This window comes from Melozone crissalis, unplaced genomic scaffold (assembly GCF_028551555.1).
Source record: "Melozone crissalis strain CALT ecotype California unplaced genomic scaffold, PUWL_Pcris_2 ptg000090l_1, whole genome shotgun sequence".
Lineage (NCBI taxonomy): Eukaryota > Metazoa > Chordata > Aves > Passeriformes > Passerellidae > Melozone > Melozone crissalis.
The window spans coordinates 4,064,840-4,089,988 of record NW_026535867.1 but is presented as its reverse complement, the minus strand read 5'-3'; the positions used below and the strand labels follow the sequence as shown (position 1 = coordinate 4,089,988).

Here is a 25,149-nt window from a genome sequence, read left to right as displayed (position 1 = left end):
CCAGGCTAAAGAAGGAGGATATGAAGGACTGAGCTGCTCCAGGGAGAAAGAAAAGAACACCAGGCTAACAACAATTACTCTGTAAAAGTGTAGCATCCTCAGCACTTCACAGCACTGAAATGGAGGGATGAAAGTAAACTGTAAGTTCCTAAGTTTAATACAGGACTGTAAGTTCCTGTAAGTTTAATACACATTGTTAGAACATTAGATTTTTACATAAAGGTTTAGCACAGCTAAGCACCACAACTGTCAGGGTGCAGATGTAAAAAAGATCCTCTTCTTTTGTCTCACCTCCATTAAATCAGCAGATCCTACTTTTCTCTGTTAATTCAGCTGGACAGTGTTAAAATCAGCCTAGAGCCCCCTTGGCCGGCTGGGCAAGGATTGCAGAGCAGGTTCCCAGCCTTGCCTCTGAGCAGCAGTGAAGCTCTGCTGAGAGGATCAATTGAAATAGGCAAGTCCCATGGTCCTGCTGTCACCCAACTTCTCTATTCTACCCCTTTTTTAAAAAGAAATTGAATTCAAGATATGCAATCAGGTCACTGTTTTTGATAAGATGATCTGTCAAAACATGTCTTTGTGTCTGTCATGGCAGGGAGTTCTCTGACCATTGACAAGCATGAGATTACACTGAGTGATGTTGTGTAACCTGCTGTCCACTCCATTACAGCAGAGTTCAGGGACAATATCCTGTCAAAACCAGTTATTTCTTATCTATGTTGTAGGCTTATTTTCAATTGACAGTTACTGAGCTGGACTACCAAGGCAAAATAATTAAAATAGCTGCTTCATTTTAGGCAAACAGGATCAAAAAGTATTTTAATAGCGGTCCAAGCTGTGGCTGAGTCATTTGGTGTTTCTCAGCTCAGTATATTTTGATGTCTGAGAGAGGAACCATAAATCTATTTTTGCAGTAGATCAGCATTCCTGAATTCTTCATTTTAATGGCTTGGTATCTCTTGTTGAAGAGCAGTGGATCATGAGTGAGATGGAAGGAATGTCTGATAGCATTGAATTATCTGGGAGGAAAAAGAACGTGGCAGATAAATACACCTTCTGTCTGTCCAAGGCATTTAGTTATTTTGTGTGGCTAATCTTCTTCAAAGGATGCTTTCAGTCCCTCATTGGTACAATGTTAACATGGTTGCGGATTATAAATTTGGGATATGCTGATCATATTTAGGTTGCTCTTAAATGAAGGTTGCTCTTAAGATTGTGTGGGCCTGGGTCTAGAAGCAGCACAGGACAAAGCAGCTCTGTGCTGGGGGAGTCAGTGCAGAATGGGAAGATGGTAATTATTGCTTATTCCATACTGGTGGCATTCTGCAGTTTGTCTGCTCGGTCCTGACAGCCAAATAATATCATACCACAATCAGAGAGCCTACAGGGGCCTTGAGAGGTAATGTAGCCCACAGGAAGGTGCACCTGTGCCTGTCATTCCTTACAGCCCCTCCCTCACTTGCTCTTCATACCCCCAGTCAGTGGTGAGGGATCTGCAGTCTGCCCTGGGTGTCTGACACTGCTTTGTTAGAAAGTCCAGCCTAATCATAATCTGAATATTTCTGTAATTTAAGCGTGATTTCCTTGTCCTTTCCAATGAGAAATAGCAAGAAACTGTCCCTCTCTGCAGAAGCTCTTTATATTATAATTTCAAGAGTGTTACAATTTTTACCCTTATTTTTTTTTCTTCTCTAAACAATCCTAATCCTTCCAATCTTCCCATGTGTGTCATATTTCCTTTGTCTCTGGTCATTCCCATTGCACTCTGCCAGTCTCCCTCCAGCCTTTCCTGAAGAGGGCCAGAAGTTGGACACATGGTTCTGGCAAAGAACCTTTCCCTGTCTCTTCCAGGTCTTTTTGCCATACACACAGCAGAGTAAGGTGTTCGCATCCCACACCAGCTCATGGCCTGCCATTATCCAGCAGCCTTTTAATGGGCTGCAGCTCAAGGACAGGTATTCTTCTGGAAAAGTCTCTCATGCTGGGAAGGATGAAAGTATGACATGAAAGTTTCACGGATATCTATGCTTGGCAGAAAGATTTTTGAATGTGCAATCTGAAGAAGGAATAGAAATGGAAGCAAGTTTTGATATAGAAGAAAAGAATTGCTGAGCCAGTCTTACTGGATAACCAAGGAGAAAAGGTGTGTTAGTTAGAAGGGGTTTTTATGACTTAGAGCAAAGGATAAACCCACCCCAAACAAGAAGATGTTTTTACCAAGCAGAAAGACAGCACAGGCAAACAAGCTTGCCAATGTTGCAAGTAGAAAAAAGGTCTCAGAATTTTTTTCCACTGCAAGAAAACTGAAAAACAACTTCTGGTTTAAACTGTAATGTACTAACTTTTAGTGATTGGAGAGTAGTAACATGAATATGATGATTACAGTAGTTATGATAGGCTATAGATAAAAGTTAAGGTATAGATTGGTTCTGCTGTATGAAGATGCTCAGCAAAGAAGGGTCTGTAATGCATTGTAACCAAACCAAAGGGTCTCCAGGACTGCAGCTGGAGCTGACAGCTGTAGGCACAGGCTCTGTCACCCACCACCCTGGACTGCTGTAACCTCTTGGATGGAATAAACTGCATTTTGGAGAGCCCCTGGAGTCCCACATCCCTCATTCAGGCTGTTACTCTCTGAACAAGTGAAGTAGGAAGGCGTCATGTGGTGGCAGGGAATCATTGAACTGTGCTGAGATATGGAGGATGAGAATCTGCTTCACCTGAAGGAGCTTTCTGTCATTAATGACAGCGAGAGAATCTCTGTTCCTTTGTTCCCTGAGTGAAACTGGGAATGTGTCATTCTGTGTTGTAACTTGAAGTGTGCCAGTACATATCCAGGGGAATCTGTGAAGTGAAGAGAGTTCTTTTGTGGAAGTACACTTGGAACAACCTCCTTGAGAGGGCTGAATTAAGTCAATTATTTCGTCTGTATTAAAAATCAAGGAGTAAGTGAAATCTGAAGTGTCTGGAGGTTAAATTTAGTCTGTTCTTGTGATTTACTTTGGTTGCTAACGTAAAGATAAAGCTCAGTGTTGTCTCTTCTCTTTGCCATCTGTGAAATGGCTAATGCTGTACTTGCTTTAGTTTTTCTGGGACTAAGCCAGTGATTAAGTAGTCAAAATTCCAGTTAAAATAGCAATGGACTGCAAGATACACACTCCACATGGAGCTGTTTAAATTGGATCAGAGCTAAGTTGCTCAAATATGAACTTGAGGAAAATTCTCAGCAGTAGAACAGAAAATGAAACTTGTTCAGGCTCCTTAAATAAATATTGATTTGTTTGTCTTTGGTCTTGCAGAGCTGAATCAATCATGAGCTTTCTTATGCCAGGCTCCCATTTTCATCCATACATGTATTTTTTATTATGCCATCAAAAATGCCTGGAAATAGTGCTCATTTAACTCCTACACATCCAGGACACAAAACATGGACAGAGTTGTAGTGTGAATGCACTTGTCCTATTTTGATTTTATTCTCTAAGCACTGTGGGACTGCTACCTTATTTTGGTAGAACAAATATTAAAAAAAACAAACCACCAACACACAGGTAAGCTGACTCAAACTTGGACTTGAATCTAAGGGTCTCTAAATGAATAAAATCTACACCATCTATCTGAAGAGTGGATGAGCATACTCAGATTAGGATTTGGCTCAGTTGTAGGGTCAGAGCATGGCCACAGCTGGGGGCACCTCTGGAGATGCTCTGGTCCAGCCCCCTGCTCAGAGCAGGGCCCACAAGAGCCGATTGCCCTGGGCTGTGCCCACTTGGTTTTGAATATCTCTGCAACCTGTTCCTGTGCTTGGCCACCCTTGCAGTAAAAAGGCTTTCTTTTTATATTTACGTAGAATTTTCTGTCAGTGAGCACTGCTAGGAAGGTCCTGGCTCTGTCTCCTCTGCTCTCCTCTCCAGGCTGAGCTATCCTGGAGTTAGTACACAGAAAGCACACAGTCATGCCTGCCCCATTTCCCTCTTTTCCCCAAAAGCAGCCTCACAATGCCATCCCACCTCCTCTGACTTCCTCTAGTCCCTTGAATAGGTGAAGGATTGTAATTTTTTTCCCTTGGAGTTGCCAGCAGGGAAGTTCAGAAGGGTCAAAAGGACCCACTCAGCACCACGGTCCTCCTGTCACTCTTTGCTGTACCAAGGAAGGGCAGAATCTTCTCTTAGTAGCTAAGTATTGGGGTTTGACAAAATCATTCCTGGTTCTGGCAGGTAGTTGGGAAGGTTGTGGATCTGAAAAGTTTTGGTACAAAGATTTCTTTTTTTCTCTGGTTTAGTGGATGCTGCAAGGCTTCTCAAGGGCCTCACACCCTGCAGCTCTGAGTGTCAGTGAAAATGCCTGCATGATTGCAGGAGGTAGAACATGCCTCACCATTGAAAGAAGACCAAAAATACCCTAAAAGTGCCTGTGCCCCTGCACTGCAGGAGCATTATCTCCTGACTGAGTTATCAAACACCTCAGGTGCTGTTTGCCAGTGGAGGAGGAGAATTCCCTGTCCCAGGTGATGTGTGAGCAGCCACGGATGCAGCAGGGGGAAAAGACAAAAGCTTTTTCTGAATTACAGGCCAGGGGATGATAAAACAAATAAAACATTCTTTCCAGTGTCTGCAGATGGCCAGGACACCCCTCAAGCAAGGGCGCTATGAGGGGGATTCTTTTCCTGGTTTTATTTTTGTGGAATCTCTTTCAGATGCTGCATGACAGACATCAGAGGACTTCAGTGTCCTTCCAGGCCCTTGAAGTGAAGCTGTTTTATTCCAAGGGCATCAGAATTTTAAGCACACAAAATAGGGTATGAAGGGCATCTGGTAAAGAGTTTTAAATACATGTATTTTGATTTAACAAGCTTGCCTTGGAAAATACATTTTGTGATCTGTAGGTCCAGAAATTGCTGTGTGGGGCCCTCCTGTCTCACTTTGCTCAGTTCCTCCTGTGGGGCTGCACAGAACAATCATGTAAAATGACAAATCCAGCAAAAGAGAAGATGGCATTGAGTGCTCCCAGGGCACCCTGTGTCATCTGTAACATGAGGAATTGTATTTCCTGTTAGTTAATTACATGCAAGCTAATGGCCAAGTGCTGTGAATATTTCTTTATTACTGTTGGCAGTGGTGTAATTTGTCTCATGGCTCTTATTCTTCCTCCTTGCTGTGTGAGGTTTGAACTGTAAGAGTAATCTAAACTGTGCCCTCTGACACAGCAGGCTCTCTTTCCCAAAATCTGCTTGGTTTACTGAGAGCTGAGAAAAAGTAGCACAAAGGGAAGATAGATAAAATATTCCTAATTCTATTATAGTACCAAATGGCAATCTTGCAACCAGGAGGAAAGTAGAGATAGTAATCCCATTACTTACCAAGCAGGCTACGTTTTAGAGAGCACAGTATTCCACACTTCCTCAAATAAATCCCATGACTCTTCTTCTGCCCTTGAAATGTGGCAGTGTTGAATTATAAGTGACTGTCTGTATTTGAAATACGACTTGGATTGTGTTTGGAGTTGTGGGCATATTTCCAGGCAGCACTAATGGCACTGCATGCCCCTGGAAACTCTTTTGTTACTGTCCTTGGCTTCAGAGCCTTCTTGTCCATGTGCCCTGGAGTATCTGGGAGCCACACACAGGACATCAGGATTTTTACTACATCAGGCTGCCACCACAGTCTAAGGATAGAGTAAAATTCAGATGACTCAGAGGACTTGATCACCTTCATCTGGTTTCCCTGCATTATGTTGTCAGCATTCCTCCTGTAGCTTAAGTTGATATTTCTATTCAGTGGCTCATTGGCATGGCACAAATTGCAGATCATCACACAAAGTAAAAGTGGCATGATGCCAGCGTGGAGTTCTCTAGAATTCCCCCTGCTTGAAGGCAGGGCTGGTGCTACTTTCAAGTGACTAATTTATGCCTTAGTTAGCCTCTGAATGATGCTCTTGTGTCGTTTACCCCGTTTAACTAATTTCACAGGTTCACATTGTTCTTCAGCAGAAAATATTTAGACATACTTCCATACATCTGCATAGCAGAACTGTGCATATAAAGCAGCACGACATGGAATAAAGAAGTCTTTTGAGACAAGCAGGATCACTTCTTGTAAACATCAGAATCACAAAATTAGTGGCTGATGAAAGTAGCCAATACCTTGTTTACATTTGAATAGGTCTTTTGATGCTGCGTCAAAGATGATCTTCTTTGAAAACTTAATTGATGCTGGCTTGGATGGGACATTGTGGATTTGGATTTGGCTGGAAGAACCACAAGCAAAGCTAATCATAAGTACTAATAAGGGGCTGATGTAGCAACCAGCCTAATTTATTATATTCATTAATGATCCAGAAGAAGCAGATATCTGGATAAGAATTGCTTTGGCTTTTAAACTGAAGCAAATGCCAGACATTATGCACAGGCAGAGGGAAAGTATGAGAACAGCTCAAGTGATTTAAAATGAGCTAAAACAAAGATTATTTTTATTTTTTAGTGTAAGCACATGTATCTGCAAAGAAGTATCTGTAATACTTATCCTGTATGCTAGGAAGAAAGTGAGATTCAGGTGAGGTGGACATGACAAGGCCTGAGTACATCAGAGTTCAGCACTTCCTTTAATGTAAATTCTCCTTGCATTCCTTTGCATTTATTCTCCATGGGAGTGAACAGCAAATATTAATGACAAGCCATAACATTTCTCATTATCACAACATGCCATCCACAAGGTCAGTGCCATTTTGGACTCCTTACACAGCTGTACCATCCAACATATCTTGTACTCACTCTCTGTGAATCCTCAGGTCTTTCCATTGCCTAAAACTCACCTGGGGTGCCAAAGCATCAAAAGTTTTGTAGTAAAAACTTTCCTGGGCTGGTGAATAAGGTTGGATTTGCTTAAATATCCAAGGCACCTGATTTATGCCCTGGAAATCTTCTGGGCATCTTTTGATAGGCATGCAAATCCTGAGAATGCTGTGCTGGGGGTCACATAAGCCATGCCAAAATTCACAGGCCAGCAGCTCCATGACTCCCCATCTGTGGAGCTCTGGCACAGATTTATGGTGCTGCCTTTTCTCCATGGTATTTATGCAATTCCTTCCAGTTTTCGCACAGGCACTGGCAGTTTGCGCTGCTCTCACCTGCCATAACTCATCTCTGCATCCTCCAGAGGAGGCTGTAAAGCTGCAGCTGGGGAGCACATCCCACATAGCCCAGTGTGCTGGAATGGCTCTTCCTACAGAGCCCCAGGGGTCTGACCTGCTGCAGAGTAAAAGCAAATTTGGCATCACATCTTTTCCCAGTAGCAAGGGCAGGATGTGTTCTCCTCCTGTCACCCTTGCAGATGTTAAGACCAAATGGGCTCTGAGCAGATTACAGTGCAAGTGGGGGTCTTCCTTTTTATTTGCTATAACCTTGAGATTTCATCACAGAGCTGGCAATTCAAATTCCCCTCCCTTCTTTTTCTGACACAGGGCAGGGATTTAAGCTGATGCCTCTCAGCAGAGTGTGCTGATGGCGGGAGCATCTCATTGCACCTCTGATTGAAATTACTCCCATTTAATCCTCGAACATTCCTCAGAGCACAGCCTGGAGGGAAGTGCTGTCTTTGTCACCTGGAGTGGCAGCAAGGGATGAAACTGTTGCTTGCAGCGTGGCAGAGGCACAGGAGCTGCACAACAGGTTTAAATTACAGTTTTCAAACTGTTTCACACACAGCACAGCATGGGCAGTTGGATGCTTCCACTTGATTGCAGTGAGGAGCACTATAGTGTATAAACAAATCTTTCTCCTTCAGGATTTGTGTCTAGTGCTCCATCTGCTTTAATGTCTTGTACCAGTGCTGGATGACTCAGCCACACAAATGTCTGTGGAAAGTGGTTCTGAAATGTGTTGTCTGTAACGTGCCTAACCTGCTCTCATTGAGGACTGGCTTTATGCTCTGAAACACAAGGGTTCATTTTTCTTCCAGAATTCATTGGCTGACTTCTGGGAGTTGATTCTGTGCCTTGGCCTTGCAACATCTGGCAGTGTTGTGACCCATCCCTGGAGGCAAGAGTAGCCCAGGTTCTTGTTAATGGATCCCTTGGGGCAGATTAGAATGAAACAACACTGAATGATTGGTGTCTGTAATTACATATCCATAGGGTTTATTTTGGAACAGTTTGGTTGCAAAGGAGAGCAGGTACGTGGCCAAAAAATAATAATTTTGGTTACTATTATCTTTAGTAATACAGCAATGTAAAAGCATAAAAATAACACTCAAGTAAATGTACAAGGGAAAAGAAAAAAAAAGCATAAGAAAAGAAAGATATCCCACCAATGAATCCTGTAGTGAGATTTGATGCAATTTTGATGTCCATTGGTCGAATAGATGAAAAGAAGTTTTGTGATAAAGAGACTGTGTGTTCTAAAGTTGTACATGCAAAGACAGTGAAAACTGATTTAGAGTCTGCTCTCCCTGATGGGAGGCTAGAGCTGTGAAGGTCGCTCCTTCTCATGAAATTGCTGCTCCAGGTTCAGTTCAAACTGATGGTCACAGTCTTGATGCATTGGGGGTGGGGGGAGCCCCCAAAACACAAAGTTCAATGGGCTAACGTATGCTTAGGCTTGATGGGAATGCCCAAGTTCCCCCCGTTGGGGGGGAACTTTCAGTCCTTTGGGGGAAAGCCTCAGAAATAAGCCTGGAGGTGCTTTGGGGGTCTTTGATGGTTTAAGAGCCCTTCTTGCCTCTCAGTCAATCCATTTGAGCCAGTTCGGCCCCACCAGAGGGGGTGAACACCCTCAGCTTTCCCTGGGGTAGCAGGGGGAGTTTTACAACTGAGGGAGGACAACTGGCATGGTAAAAGGCTCCATCCCACCTTGCAGGGTCCTACCTGGCTCAATGCCTGGCTTGTAGCCCTCGGTGCTGGGTGCTCACACCCTTGTTCTCATGGGGACCAGAGGCTTCACCACCACACACCCAAAACTCACTGCCTGCCCGTCAGGGGGTGCAAAGCACAAATGGGAAATTGTTTGAGTCATTAACCATTAACATCCCAGTCTCTCGCAGTCAGGAATAAATGTTCTTACATTGTAATATTGGATGAGTTGAAAGGTGATAAATTATTTATTTACATAGCACAGGATCTGAAGAATTCAAATTTAATTCAGTTGGAGCAGTGGAGCACTTCCAGCAGCCAAGCCAAAGATCTTTCTAAAAGTTCTCAATTACAGAAGAGTTCAGTTGGTTTGTTAAAATTGCACAGTGTGAGTGGACTCAGCTAAATTTTGCAGAAGTAATTTCCCTATTTTAATGAGTCTTGGGGGAGCAGAGAGATATTTTGCCTTTAAATTTGCAGCTTTTCATAAACCATAATTTTGTTCGCACATTGCAAGATAAAGTAATTTTTTGTGTTCTTTATCCCATTATCTCCTTTAACCACATTTTCTCCTGTCCAGAAAACAGATGTTAGCTTCACTTAGAAGAATTTCTTAATTACCTCTAAAGTCCTTGTTTCTGCTTGACTTCCTGCTTTGTTTGTTTTGTTTATTTCGATAATGGGAGAACAGACCCAGAGAATTACCCTAAGAAATAACAAAGCAATCAGTGCTAAAGTAGCTGTTAAATAATAATTTCAGTGTTACTCTCGTGCATCCTGACACTTTCTGTTTGCTTTCTGCAGTGCTGCAATACACGGAGCAGAGATAGCAGCCCTGCTCTCAGCTCTGAGAGAATTGTCACACACACTTCAGGTCCTTCTCCTCCCTGAGTGTCACATTTCGAGTGTGGGAACCCAGGACATCCCTCTGGCTGTCCAGGATGGCCAGGACCCCTGCCAGGGGGCTCAGAGACCCTGGCACAGAGCCCAGAACACCTGTGGGTTTGATTATGACCCATGGAGCGAATGACCAACCTTATATGAAGATCAGCAAGCCACAACAGTTTAGGTAGAATAATAGTGAAGTTATCACGGGGTGGAAAAGTAGATTTTGGCTCCTGAACCCCTATACCCCTCTTTGGATACAGGGGTTCGGAAGGCAAGATGGAGGGATCTGGGCATGCCCTGCCTTTCTCCTTCTTCTTGGCCTCCATCTTCTGCTGTGATGGTGGCACTTTTGGATTGGTTTAGAGTAGAAGCTCACTGTCTAACATAGGTGATAGGTATTGGAAAGTAATTGTAAACATTGTACATGTGGTTTTTAGTATAAAGACATAACACTGCCCTGGGGGCAGGCAGAGTGTCTGGAACTGTCCTGCTGGATGGACCTCAGCAGGGCAGGAGAAAATTTTTTATAAGATACAATAAACAACCTTGAGACAGAGAAATGAAGAGCTCTGACTCCTTCTTCAAGCACCGGGCTGGGAAAAGAGACTTTCAAGCTCTTCTCGGGGTCACTCTGAGCAGTGAGAGACCTCAACATTCGAGCAGGTCAGGGACTGAGGGGCTGAGCTGTTACAGCTGTACCTGGATTGTATAGGGGGCATTCTGTGCATCCCTAGGCAGCATGTCAGCATGGGAGCCCAAGCTTTTATTCATTTTAAACGTGGGAAAAAAACCCAGTGCACTGAAGGCATTGTAGTTAGGAGCCTCTGATGCTGTGTTCTCTTTCTGAGCCTTGATTTGAAACAAATGAATGAATGAGTAGTTGTTAATTTCTGCAAATTTTAACAGTAACAAGCTGTACAGTCTTTTATGGACAGTTTTCCAAATGCTGCTTTCTGCAGCCTCTCCACCTCCATCAGGTTTTTTTTTGGTTCCAGCACTTCTGCCACGAGGCGTTGAGGAGATGTTTCTGTTTTCTTATTTGGTTTGGAAAGCCTGTGGATGACGCACGTTCACTTGTACAGGAGGGGGAAGTCTGAACATTCCCAAAAGAAGCCTGCAGGCAACTGGAAGTAAACTGGGAATTCTTGCATGAGGAAGATGAAAGGACTGGATGATAGTGACAGATGAGGAATGCAGTAATTTTAACATAAAGAGGGAAAAAATATAAGGCTGCCTAAAAATGTATAGGATGAAGTCTCTGTTTTCTGAGTTTCAAATGTCCCTGGCATATTTTGTGAGTTGCAGCTGTGTCAACAATGCTGAACAAAACTCCAAGGAAGCCATAAAAAGAAGAAAGAATGAACCTATGACACCCAGCAACACACTTTATATGTAAAATTAAATGGATGTACCACTGCTTACATTTTATTATTTGATATGTTGAAAAGTGGTAAAATGATTTTGACAGGTGTAGTCCAGGCCAAATCCTGTAGTCCTGACAGAAAAAAAATTTTCCATGTAAAACTCTAAATGTCTGACAGTCTGAGCTGCATCTGTGAACCATGACCTAGGATATTGAAAGGCAAGTGAATTCCTGTTAAACTGACTATCAAGCCAGATGAGAGATAATTTGATCCAGTACAGTCTGCTGGTGTGTATATAAACTGCAATCCTTTATTTTATTTTTTCAAATTTCTTAATTTTATTAATTTTCTTTTAATTCTTCAAACAATGTATTTGTGGTAGCGAAGAAGATCTATAGCACGAGTAGAGCTTGAGCTCTGCCTCCACAGAAAATACATTATTTGGAATTCTGGCGTTGGGGGAGTGGTGCCTCATACCTCAGCTGCAATTTTTAGTCTCTTTCATTCAGATGCAGAAGACATGTTGCCTGGCTCATCACAGGAGACAGTCTTCATGAGAATATTTGTTGACAGTTCTTTGAGAGTCTGAGGGAGAACTATTGCTTATAAAAGCAGCTTTTTTCAATAGGCATGAAGTATGCACAGCCTTGGGAAAAAGGTGATTTTAAAAGCCCAAATATTTTTTATTGCCACTAACCAAGCACTCCACATTGGTTTAGAGCAATGAATGGCAGTGCATGTGCTAGTCAGTTCCCTCAAACTGACTGAAATGAGAGTAGGATCAATGTTTGAAGAGTTGGACATTTGCTCTACTGGATCTGTTAATTGTCTCTACTCAGCTTCTGCAATTGAGGTCAACATTTTACGCTATCAAGTACTTCATGTTCCTGAAGTCTCAGTATTTAAGGTATAACTTGGGCATAATTATCAGTCCCACCAAACCATGAGCCATCCCTATGGTGTTACTAGCAAGACAAACCCTAACAAACTTGTAAAATTTACATCATTTCTTACATGATACTTGCCAAGTGTAACAGTCTCCACAGTCAAGACCCATTCAGGTCAGTGAGGACTTTGATATTAAAAGCCATAAGAATGATCTAATAGTTGGAGTGACTTTGACAAATTGGAAAAATAAAGTGCTGCATGAGGCTGAGGAGGCTCTTTTCCATTACTGGCAGTGATTAAGATATGGTGTTGTTTAAGATGAATTGAATTATGAGCTTCCTTAGAGATATTCTCAAGGAATTAGCAATCGATCTTTCTCTGTCCCCATCCTCTGCTTTTAATTTGTTGTATTACATAGTTGCTTTTAAGTATAATCTCTTAGTTTAATTTGGGGTTTTTTTTGGACTCTCACATCTCTCACTGATAAAGTAAAATAATGAAGAAACAGAAGTGTCCAGTTCTTTCTGGAGACCTTCAAGTCATCTTCAGATATGGCTCAACAGCTTTCTTTGGTTTCTAGATACAGTTGTCATTTTCATTTGTAGAAATCTCAGCCTGGGTCAGTTTCCTTTTGACTAATGTTAGCCTTTACTGACTAACTTGAAATTGAGTTCTGCCCATCTCATGCTGATCTCCAAATGTGTGCAAACAGTAATAAATTCCTTTTCCCAAGAAGCAGCCTGCCTGAGTTCCTAGTAGTGAATGATGGTGCCTGAATGAACTGGACTTGCATAATTTTTAAATTCAGGCTAAAGCCAGGGGTTAATGCAATGTTTGGGGAGGGTGTCTCATTGCTAGTTACAAAGATTTTGTCTCTTGCAAGAACTGTTTCATTAATCCTGTTTCCTGCTGCTCTGGAGCTGGAAGCATGGATAGTACTTCTTACACCCTGCATAGATGGCATTCATGTTCCAGCTGTCCCCAAGCACCAGGACAGCTTTGCTACCACAGGAAATGTCTGTGGAGCAGCTGAAGGCATGGAATCACTTCCAGAGAACCAGCAGAGCTGCTGTTAAGGGGCAGTAAGCTGCTCCAGTATTCACAGGCAGAGCAGATGTTCCTTGCTTGGCAGTGCTATAAATGGGATGGGATCCTGGGGCAGCGCAGCTACAGCACTGTTACCCCTGCAGGAGAGCAAGTGCCCAGCTTGGGAGGTGTTTGTCATCATCACACAACACTGCCAGGGACACCTGTCTGCAGTGCAAAGCATAAATCTCCCATCAGGAATTGACAGCTCTGCTGTGGTTTTGGCACGAGCCAGTTACAGAGCTCCTGCACTGATTTACTTCCTGACTGAGACTAAACAGAGTCAAAGGATTTCCCACTGATTAAGTTTATGCATGAATAATCTTCTTCCTACCTGTGAGGGGAGAATGGGAAAGGAAGCAGTGTCCCTGCAGCAGTAATCCTCTGCTTATTTGCAGCTCTCATAAACTGCTCCTGTGTCTGGTGAGGGAGTGGCTGATACACAGGAGCTCCAGACAAGGACCTGGATTGCAGAAAGGTGATCTGTGATCCATCCATTTTTGCCAATTCCCAGGGTCTGTGGCCCCATAATTGCTCAGCCATGCATTATGTGGCTAGTCAGTAATAACACTGCAAAAAGAAAAAAAAAAAAAAGATTTTACGCATCTGTTGAAAAAGGTTGGGGTAGAATTCTGTAATGTAAGAAAAAGCCTCTCCAAGCAGTGCTGGGTTTGTTTCTCACTTAATTTGCAAATCTTTTTAATGTTTTTAAACACGCTTTTCAATTCATGCTCTTGAATTTGGGTGCAATTCTAGGGAGAGATGCTTGAAATTAAATTGTTGGCTCTCTGTGCTCTGTGGTGACTCTAACCCTCGACTAGGCAGCAGAGGAATGCAGCTGGGGTGCAGACAGCTGCTGCTCAAAAGCCTCAGCACAGGAGTGCATCCCGGGATCCCTCCCTTCTCCTGGGATTGGAATTGTCCTCCTGAGAAATGCCCTGCTGGCTTTGGAACTGCCCTGCTGGCTTTGCTGCTGAGCAGGACCTCAGCTCAGGGGGCAGACTGATACCTCCTCAGTCATGGTGATGATCTGAACTGCTCTGATCTGGGATCTGTCCTTGGCATCCTCCCTGCTTCATTTCTCCAGCAGCAGAGAGCAGTGGGCTGGTGCTTCCCTACTTTCTTCAGGTAATGATAGTGGTGGAGAACTGTTTTGTTCCTTCCCAAGACTTAGGAGAGGCACTGTTTTACAACTGGATAGGGGTATCCAGCCACACCCTGGTGCAGCAGAGTAGGAGGTGTTGGGAGCCTGAGTGTGACTAAGAAGAACTCATGTTTCCCTCTCTCTTCATTGACCCAGGGTAGGGGGAGTTTGAAGAAAAGTGCAGCAGCAACAAAAGATATTCAGGTCTTCTCATGCTTCCTCCCCCTCCACACACACCCTCTCCCTTCCCCTTGTGTCTGCTGGGCATTGTGATTTGTCCTAAGATGAGAACACCTAGGGAGAAGTGTCGTAAGAAAAGAACGCAGGAGGAACTGTGTGATTGCTTGCATAATCACAGAATCCCAGAGACAGTCAGGTTGGAAAAGATCTCTGGGATCATCAGATCCAACCTGTGACTGAATACCAATGTGTCAGACCATGGCACTGCATCCAGTCTTTCCTCAAACACCTCCAGGGACAGTGACTCCCTGGGCAGTTTGTTCCAATGTCTAATCATCCTTTCTGTGAAGAAATTCTTCCTAATGTCCAAGCTAAATCTCAGCTGGCACAGCGTCAAGCTCTGTCCTCTTGTCCTGTCCCTGGTTACCTGGGAGAGAGGCCAATGCCCACCTGGCTGCACCCTCCTGCCAGGGAGCTGAGTGCATTCCAGCATGGGGGAAATTGTGATTATTGCACTGACTGTGGCACACAGCAGCCTGCAAAAGGGGGTAAAATGCTGCTGGAGGTTGGGCCAGCTGGGCAGTCCTCTAATTCCTGCCTGGTGTTCTAACTTCAGGACAAATCAAAATGCCCATCAGTGACAATCACAAGGGAGAGAAGTGTGTGTGGACAGTGCACACAAAGACCCCAAATGTTGTCACCCCCCACAAAGGTATTGTAAATTCATGGTGAGCCTTGTGGCAGGGAACAATGATGCATCTGACTCCATGTTGTCAGAAGGCTAATTTATTACTTTATGATACTATATTATATTAAAGAATACTGTACTATACTAAAGAATACAGAAAAGATACTTGTGGGATCTCAGTCTCTCAGAACTGGGGTGCAGGGTGAACCAGACTACCCCTGGGGGGCTCGGGAGTCCTGGAATGTTGCCAGAAATGTCTGGTGGCTGGACTTTGATCCCACATGGGAGATGACATCAGTATGAGGACGGGAGGATTTCACTGGGGTGAATGGTGAAGGGACAAGTTAATTGGAGTGTGAGATACAGGGTTTAAGATCCCTGTACAGGGGGGTCTAGAGAGGCAAGATGGAGGTACTGGGGCGTGCCCTTCTCCTTCTTCTTCTTCCTCTAGGCCTCCATCTTCTGTGGTGGAGTTGGCACTCCGGGATTGGACCTTACTAGGGGAACACTGGTTAATATGGGTAGAGGGTATTGGAGAAAAATGATAAATATTGTATACGTAACTCCGGGTATAAAGATAGGTGACCGCCCCAGGGGCTCGCAGTGTGTGTGCCCATGGCTGACTGCTGAGCAGAACTCTGTCAGGCCAAGAGAAAATCTTTTAGATAAGCAATTAATAAACACCGAGACCGAGAACAAATCTGAAGCTTCCTCTCGTCCTTTCGAACCCGGGGGCCCAAGGCCATCTTTGGGCTTTTCCCAGACCATCTAAACAGCACAGAAATCCAACAGATACTTACTGTATGCTAAAAATATAATAATGAAAACTCATGACTCTCTCCAGAGTCCCAATTAGCTTGGCCCTGATTGGCCAGAGAGTGAAAACAACTCACAGCAGAGTCCAATCAAGAAATCACCTTGGGTAAACAGTCTCCAAACACATTCCACATGGGCACAACACAGGAGAAGCAAAGGAGACAAGAATTGCTTTTCTTTTCTCTGAGGCCTCTCGCTGCCTTTCAGCTTGCCAGCAGAAAAACACTGGGTGAAGGAATCATGGTCAGAGAATGAGAATGCCATACAAATTGTTTATCTTTGAAATAATTATTTTTCTTTGAAGCTCTGAGTTTTTAAGTGGAGACATAAGGAATTGAGATGCTCATTGCATTTGACCAAGTGTGCAGCAGCAGCAGCTGCTCTGAGCCAGCCACCTGCCTACAGTGACAGTTGTGCTCCATCCTTTTCTGCAGCACTTCATGTTCCCCTTCTGAAGGACAGGTCTAACAGCAGAATTTGATGGGTTCAGTGCTACACAGTCCTGGCGGGTGGGACCTGTGGAAGTTTTGTACTTTGTTAATGTAGCAAAACTTCTGTATTGTCTTATTTGCCAGTAATCTGATTCATCAGGAATAAAGACAGCTTTCAGTTCCTGATTGGAGTCATGATCAGTGACCCACAAAACAGGACAGGACTGGCTTTTCTATTCCATGCTGCTGAGGTAAAGAGCAAGCCTCAAACCCACCCAAATTCACACGTTAAGCAATGCCAATGGGATCTATAGGGAAGTTTGACTCACTCAGGACTGCAGTGAAGGACCATTTCCCAGTGAACTGGCAGAATCATTGCAGTAGTTGTTTATCACCGGCTGGGGTCTCTGTACAAATCACAAACAGGACAGGACTGCCCTGGAATGTGCCTTGAGCTGTTTTATTTTCCAGCATCAGTCTCATTACATGGTTATGACAATGGGAAGATGCCAGCAGCTCACATCCCAGGCAGCAGACAAAGAACTTAATGTTACTACTCACTTTATAAGTTGTTTGACCAATCACACAAAGCAAAAGCACATTGACAGTAGCTCTATCCAACCACTGTGATCACACGTACCTTTGGTTAAAACAATGCTTGCTTATTTCGCATACAATACCTGTTTGTAAGCCTTAAAACACAATGCACAGAGTTCCATTATTAAGCTTCAACCTCCCTAATATCTTGCTAGATAAACTTTTCTGTAGCTTAGAGAGTTATTCTAGACAAGCGTTAATACACAGACCATTGTTCTATTTGTCCTTTTCTGCTTTTTACATAATTTTTCTGCTGACCTATCTCATGGCTGCTGCTTAGCTCTAATCACAGTTCTGCTGTCTCTGAGGTCTGTCTTTTGCAGCTTTCCCAAAACCCTCTGATTTTATGGATTCCCACAATTGTTCTGAGTCTGACCACACTGTCACTGCCAGTTGTGTTAACTGTGAGAAATCTGGGGAAGTACACTCTTAAAATAATACATGGTGCTGTTACTGCCTCAAACAGACTGCATTAGGAACTGTACTTCTGAAACTGATCCAATTTATTGACCAAAGTTTCAGCAGATTTAGCACCATATATTTTTTATCTTTAAAAGAACGGTGTACTCAGCAGTGCTTATGAGGGAAAGCAGACTCATGAACTTCTGTGTCTGTGTACTTGGAGTTGTGCCAAAGGAAAGGTAGATCAATCAAACTGGAATAACACTAAGGGGAGGCAGACAGACCCTGTTATTGTACCTGCTGCTCTTCCATGGCTTCAGGTGTTATCATCATCTGAAAGAGAAAAACCTGGCTGTGACATTGCATGGAAAGGTTCCTGAACAATGCCGATCCCTGTCTTTGGCAGGAAAAGATCAAAGCTTAAGGAATGAACTGAAATGCCATGTGCTGCAGTAAATATCATGAAATAGCCAGTGTCTGCTGTCTTGCTGAACACAAATATGTATATCATTTTTTGCAGCATTTTGAGTTATTATAACTAATTCACAAGCTCCCTCTGCTGGGCTCCCAGCATAGGAGAGCCATGGCAAAGCTCCTGTGATGTTATTTGCAGACTGACCCATTTTCTACAGCTTATTTTGACACTTTGTACAGCATCAGAAATAGTGTACAATCAAATTCATGTAAGTGGCTTGTTAGAAGTGTAATAGAGAGAGATTTGATGTGTTAGATACGTAATAAAATGTTTTTATGTGCATGGAAGGTTTTTTCCATAATAATTAACTGTAGCTGTTACCTCCTGAAAGTGCTTATGCATCTATCAAAAGATCATGATACTTGATTTCAGTAATGCCTTCTGTCACAGGAAAGAGCTCTAAGGAAATAAATACAGACCTGTTAAAAGAATTAAAAGCTTACAGTCATCAAATACACTCCATACAGTATGCAGTTTGATGTAGCAGTGGTTTTCAAAATGAGCCAAGGGGTTTGTACAAGCATTCAGAGGAATGAAAAGGTGCTGAAAATGTTACTCTAATCAGAACAGCTCATCCTGCTGCTTTCTGCCTAATCCTCAAGGTCAAGATTTCTGTCTGCAGTTTTCAAAACACATACGTGGGGCTTAGCACTGTCATAACCAATGATTGCAAAATCTCTTTTAGTAGATTAAAAGGAGTTGTGAAATTATTGACTTCCAACTAAACAATCTCAGGGTGAGAGATTGCTAACAAAAAGCAGAATGATGCTCTGTGATTGCTGTAGACATAGCACTTCCTGACTGCCTTTTAACAGGGATTTACTGAAAAAAAGAGACCTGCCTTAAGTAATTCACAAAATTGTGGAGTGCCTGTATGGGAAAAGGCATATTGTCTGCAGTGGCACCAGAGAAAAATGGAGAGACTTTATGAACAATCACAGTGGCTTTTTTTACTGCAAGTCAGGCTCCTAGACAGAGACAGTGGTACAAAGAGAAAGTATTAAAGTGCTGCCTATGTGTTGTGCTTAAGCTAACAGGTAAATGGGGATGAAGCTGTCACCAGTGTGAGTGGAGCAATTATTGGGCAGCACTCAGCATCACTGGACAATGATGTAAAACAGAAAATAAAGAGCTCCAGTGACCAATTGATACAGAAATTGCAGGGAGAATGTAGAATGCATGTATTCCAAACTTCAGTCTAGTGAGAAGACTAAAATAAACATTTCTAACATCAACTGAGACAAAATCACCTCTTTTGACTAAAGTGGGCAGGCCACCTCTACTTAACCAGGAAAAGGAACATGTATGATGTGTGTGTTTGATAAATAGCTGAAAGATTGAGGCCCTTTTTACATGGGCATGTAGTGACAGGACAAGGGCAATGGCTTTAGATTGAAAGAAGGCAACTTACATCTAAATATTGGGAAGGAATTCCTTGCTGTGAGGGTGGTGAGACCCTGGAACAGGTTCTTGTGGAGAAGTTGTTCAAAGCCAGGGTGGATGGGGCTTAGTCCAGCCTGGTCTAGTAGAAGGTCCCCCTACCCATGGTGAGGGACTTGGAACAAAATTTTCTTTAAGGTGCCTTCCAACCCAAACCATTCTGTAATTCTGTGGTAGAACAGGTTGTGATGTCTTCAAGAATACAAAAAGAAATTAGGTGAAATTTTAAAGCACTAGCAATATATCTCTTAGTGTCATTAGTCTTCCATTCAAGTACTGACATGATAAAGAATTATTTTACCCATGCTCATATTAAGTGACATTCAAGAATTTTCTCAAAATATGCATCTTATCTCAAGTATGATTTTTTTTTTCTAGGTAGCATATTCTCATATTGGCTTTATTCTGCATCAAAGCATCTGATGGCTCTAGAGGACGTGATATCAATATATGATTTATCCCTTCAAAGTCTGAGGATGATCAGTCTGGTTCTTTTCTGTCCCTAATTAAACATTACTTCAGTAATTCCCAGGAGCAAGGAAGTGACTACACTGAAATGAAAATGAAGTTTGTAGGACCACAGTTGCACTGTCTGTGGTTATGATTAATGTATTTTATGATTGTTGTTTTGCTCATAAGATTTAGCTGATTTTGTAAAGATACTGTGAGGGAGCGTACAGAGACAAGCCACAGATTTTATTTTTTCTTGTAAGGTGACAGAAATCTAAGGAGATTTTAACACAAAATTGATTGAAGTAAAATATGTCAAACCAATGGAGATCTTAAATGTGATTGCTGATCATTCAGCCTTTGGCAGGTCACTAATAGTGATGGTAAGTGAGAGTTTCTGTTCCAGTCAGCCATTTCCCAGAATAAGGAGCAAATGCAAATCCTTCATAATTAAGTGTTTTTGGAAAGAAGCAGCAACCCTACAATGACTGTGAATTGAGTGACTAAAAAAGAAAAACAAAAAGAGGTATTTGTAGTCAACATAAAGATTTATTTATTTAGCTGTTAGTTAGGACACATCTGCCTGGTGTAAGCCCACAGATCAGTCCAAGAGGCTAGAAATAAGGCTGTTTTCAAGATACACAGGTCATTTTCTTTCCCATTTTCTTTGGTCATGTGGAAGTGGATCAGGTGGGTTGATTTCTACCATTCATTCATGCTTTTAAGTACCATTTTTCATCTGTCTTTGCATATGGGCTGCTTTTGCATTCTGAAAAAGAGGTGACATTCATTAGCTTGTTTCATTATGCCACCCAAAAGGGTGTACTTCTTCTTAGTCTATACTGTACTAGTGTATAGATTTAGGTATTTATAGTGCTCAAGTGTTTTGTCTTTTTACACTTTATATTAAAAAACAGTGAATGGCGCATTCTTATCTAGCTGATACTTCTTTATGCAGTACTGTGGAAGGCTGGATTTAGATAGAAGTTTATACCCATTTAAAATACACAATCAGCATTCTAAAACAGTCATTAGTTCAATTTAAAAATTAAATGTGCTGAACATAAAAATAAGCTGAGCAAAACATGGTTTGTATTGAAGGCTAGTTGATGATATTAAGTGAAGGAATCATTACATACAGAAGATGAACTGATTAAGATTTTTCTAACCCACATGCCTTTCAGAATTACAATTAGAAGAACCTATCCTTCACATTTATTTTTAAGGGATGATCTTATTAATACTTTTACAAGGTATGGAATTCAGAGGAGCAGGTCCCAAATTTCAAGACAGTAAAATGAGAGCTCTGGAGAGAATTCAGTATTTCTCACCCTGTCTTTGCTCTCCTCATTTGCTAAGATTCAAACCATCTCTTTAAATTCTCTGAAGCTAAGACAATTAATTTAAAAATGACTGGAAACGAGTGAAGTCTCCAGATGTTAATGGCTTGTTTAATTCTACTGCAGTGACATTAAAGAACACTAACCAAGATGAGAACTAGGTTGTTCTCCAGGTTGTACAAATACCAGAGTCATTTGGAGCAACTGTAATAAAATCCCTTGTTATCATGGAGCAACGTGAGATACACAAACAAGGTCTTTCAATCATTATTTTTCAGTCAAGTTTTAAGTAACATTAATTATCTGTAGCATCTTTTATGGTCCAACTGAGAAAATATAGTTTATAACAGATGTTGCCTCCATATTAAACCTATCAGTATTTTTTAAACTTGAAGAAGTAATTTTCAGTCCTATGATAATACAAATTATAGCAAACCCAAATGTGTTCAGAAACGTTTCAGAGACATTATTTTCTGATATTCTAGTTCATTTTAGAATTGCTGTTTATCTTGTCAAGGCTATTTGTACAAACTTTTCTTTTTTTTTTTTTTTCTGTGTCATTTTTCCTTTTTGCTTTCTCAGTTCTCTTTTCACAAGTTGAAATATATTTCTTCAAAGTACTGCTGCCATATGGGCTTTCCCCTAAAGCTAAATCAGTACTTTGGTTAAATTATTTAATTGGCCTAGGTATTGGTCAGTAATGTCCAGGTGTGGCTGAGACAGGACGTTGCTGATGATTGCAGTGAATTTCCTGTAATTAGAGTTGTAGTTAAACCCTGTAAAACTGATCTCTCACTGAATGCTTCAGATCATTAACATGGAAAAGTTCATGTCTGGTGAAATGTGTGATTTGTCAGTCTTACTTCTGACACCTCTAAGAGTAAGGCATTAGTCATTTTTAGGGACTGCATTAACCTGTTTGTGGTGCCAAAGTCCCACAGGCATAGCTAGCCTATCTTCATAGAAGCCTGTCTTGCACTTCATTTTTCTTAGCATTTTCTTGTATTAAGGAAGTCTGATTCTTTTACTAAAGAGGTTTCTGAACCCTCATATGTAGTAGTGATTTAGTAACAATTTAGTAACTCTTCCTTGCTTCCTTTTATTTTAAATCTTCTCTGTAGAAAAATCTGTCTGGGTCAGTGTGTCCCAATAAAGCCTGTAACATTTGCTTCTTTCATTTTTCCTTTGTCTTCTCCTAATGCCTCTTCCCCCAGTCTGCAGGCTGCTGTTCTGCAGCTTGCCTGCTGCTTGTTGTCAGCTTCCATCAGACTGAAGGATTTCTGGGAAGGAAAGACTCTTACAGGGCTTCTTTTCACCTCATCTGTGCAGCTAAAGATTTGACATTCACTTCCTGAGACAGGATGAAACTCTGGTTTTGAGACACATTATGTAAATCAACTGTGTTATGTAAGGAACTCCTAATAATGATGCACATTACAGCATATTTATAAGATTAAAGGCAGTACTGCATCCTGTGCACTGACAAAAAAGCAGACTCCTGAAAAATGTCTTAAAAATGAAATAATTATAATACACTTGATGTTTGTTTGATGTTTCTGTTTAGGTGCTGACTGCAGCACAAATTAAATCAATTTGCCTGGCCATACTAGAATCAGGAAAACAGTATGCAGTGAAGAAGAGGAAACCAGTCCCACTGATGTATTCCTACTATGGAACAGAGTATCTTGGTGAGTAAAACACACCAGCACCTCTGAGAGTGGTGCTGTGTGGAGATGCTGAGCTAGGAGGCACTTCAGGAATAAAATCTAGAGTGTGGGATTTCTACTGAGCCAGTTGGGACCATCCATCCTCCTCCTCCTCATGGGCAGCTGGGTCAGAGCTCACCTGAAGCAGAGTGGAAAGGCCACTGAGGCACAGAATCACTGCAGAAAGTGTGAGATTGGTGCACAGTTCCCTGGCAGGGGAGCAGAGAGAGCAGTCACTGAGTTGTGTGTTCCACAGACCCTGGCAGGTACAGACAGTTCTTGCACTGAAATTTGGGTGTTAGCTCACTGATAGTGTCAGTCAGTAACTGGAAATACCCATTTATGGCCCAGTTTCAATTTGCATTCAGCAAATGCAAATATATGGCCCAGATTCAGCAGTGTGATAAGAAGAGTAACACCTTGAAACAGAATTCAGTTCAGGTTGAGTTGAACTTCCTACAGTGAGTTTCAGTCATATCAGAGTGAGAGCAGAAGGAATTCATACATATATATTGCGAAGCTAGAGGAACTAAAAATGACAGGAGTAGTAAAATATGGTGTTATACACCTAGAAATCTTTTATTCCAAGCACTATTTCAGTATGCATGAAGAAGATGAAAGAGCCATGCTCTTGACAAGGAAATCTGTCCCAAGGGAAAGTTGCAATGAGGTGCAGACAGGACCTAAACCCACCCTCTAATTCAGCTGTTTCTATTCTTTCCAGGGGCAGCACATGGGCTTTCCTCAATCCTGCAGATGTTGCTCTCCTATTATGAGTACCTGCAGCCAGCAGATCAGGAGCTGGTGTGGCAGAGTGTGGATTTCCTGATGGACCAGGAGCAGAACAGCAACTGGCCCCCTGAGCTGGGGGAGACCATCGAGAGGGAGAACGAGCTGGTGCACTGGTGCCATGGAGCTCCAGGTTCTTTTCCCTTTGATTTATGCACGGCCAGATGCTGAGCACATTGCTTTGCCACATTAGGTGATTCCATGTAGAAGATAATCTCAGGTTAAATTCAACCAAAGTGAAAAAAAACCCAAAGGACATAAAGAAGTTACACTTTGAGATGAGGAAATTCATTAATTGCTATTGTTCTTCCCCCAAAAACCTGTATCCCATCACTGTTCTTGGGTAATAACACAGATGTAGCTTACAAGAGCACTTCAGCTACTCCAGTGTTTGTTAAATTCACACCACAAGTCAGCTGAACATTTCCTTAGGCACTTGAGTTAGTTATGTGTCATGTGCATTCCCATAAGGTTACTGTGAACTGAGCTGTGCAGTGCTCTGGTAAAGATTATGATTAATTTATTTAAATCTCCTCTAAAAATAAGCCAAATAGCTTTTTTTTTAGCAGAAGTTAGTAGGCATAACTGTGTATAACTAGAATAAAGCAATGTAGGCCTAATTGGAAAAAAACAAGTGAGTTTCTTTTTCTCTTTTAGTGAAACTTTTTTTGCCTGTGTAAGAAATTACCTTGCCCATCCTTGTGTTTCTGTCAGTGTAAGCAAGTAAGGTAAATGGGGATTTGGAGCGAATAGAACACAGTGCTAAGTGTTTAGTGTTTAAAGGCAAAAATGTGACTGCTCCTTTAAAATTAGGAAAGTCTGGGAATGTTGGAGTAAACCCTGAAATTCAATAATGCCTTGAAAAGATTGAAAGTGGTATTGTCACAGGGGCTGGATAATTTCATTTACTGTGTTTTTAGCATAGCAGATACTCCCCCCTCATGGAGCATTTAGAGGCTACACTGACATGTCTAGAGCACAGCCTGCAGTTTTTTAGTGTATTAATCTTTATTTTCTTAGGTGTTCCTCAAAACCCTTGGTGTGCTTTTTACAAAAGACCATTTCCCTGCTCTTTTCCTAGGCATTGCCTATCTGTTTGCCAAAGCTTACCTGGTTTCCAAGAAGCCTCAGTACCTGGACACTTGTATCCGCTGTGGAGAGCTCACCTGGCAGAAAGGCCTCCTGAAGAAGGGCCCTGGCATTTGCCACGGGGTGGCTGGTAGTGCTTATGTGTTCCTGCTGCTCTACAGGCTCACTGGGAACTCCAAATACATCTACAGGGCACAGAGGTGAGCATTCCTGTCTTCTGGATTTAGGGAATACCAGAAAGTTTCAGGAACATTGATAAAGCAGAGTCTGTGATCCCCACCCTCGGATGTAACCTGAGTGGTTTAGGTTCCGGATCAATTCTGGCTGTGAGTTCTGGGTGGGTGCACTCTGTGGGAGCTCTGCAGTCCCATTCCAGGCTGCCTGGGTTCTCCCAGGCTCCCTCCCTGCCCAGGAGCCTGCTTCCTACAGAGGGAACTGGGCTGGATGTGGAGGGGTCACGTGCATCCAGGTCCATCCTGATGTGATGGCAGAACTCACACAAGCTGTGTACCCAAGTGCAGGAGTAGAGTAAAAC

At 42.3% G+C, this 25,149-nt stretch overlaps 1 protein-coding gene across 1 annotated transcript in view; it reads left to right on the top strand.

Moving 5' to 3' along the window:
- The window catches only part of LANCL3 (LanC like family member 3), a 39,346-nt gene that overhangs the window by 8,104 nt on the left and 6,093 nt on the right, over positions 1–25,149 (top strand). Inside the window, exons 2-4 of the mRNA XM_054291252.1 lie at positions 22,595–22,718; positions 23,461–23,658; positions 24,607–24,814. Of these exons, the coding sequence (XP_054147227.1) occupies positions 22,595–22,718; positions 23,461–23,658; positions 24,607–24,814 (530 nt within the window). The remainder of the gene's footprint in view (positions 1–22,594; positions 22,719–23,460; positions 23,659–24,606; positions 24,815–25,149) is intronic.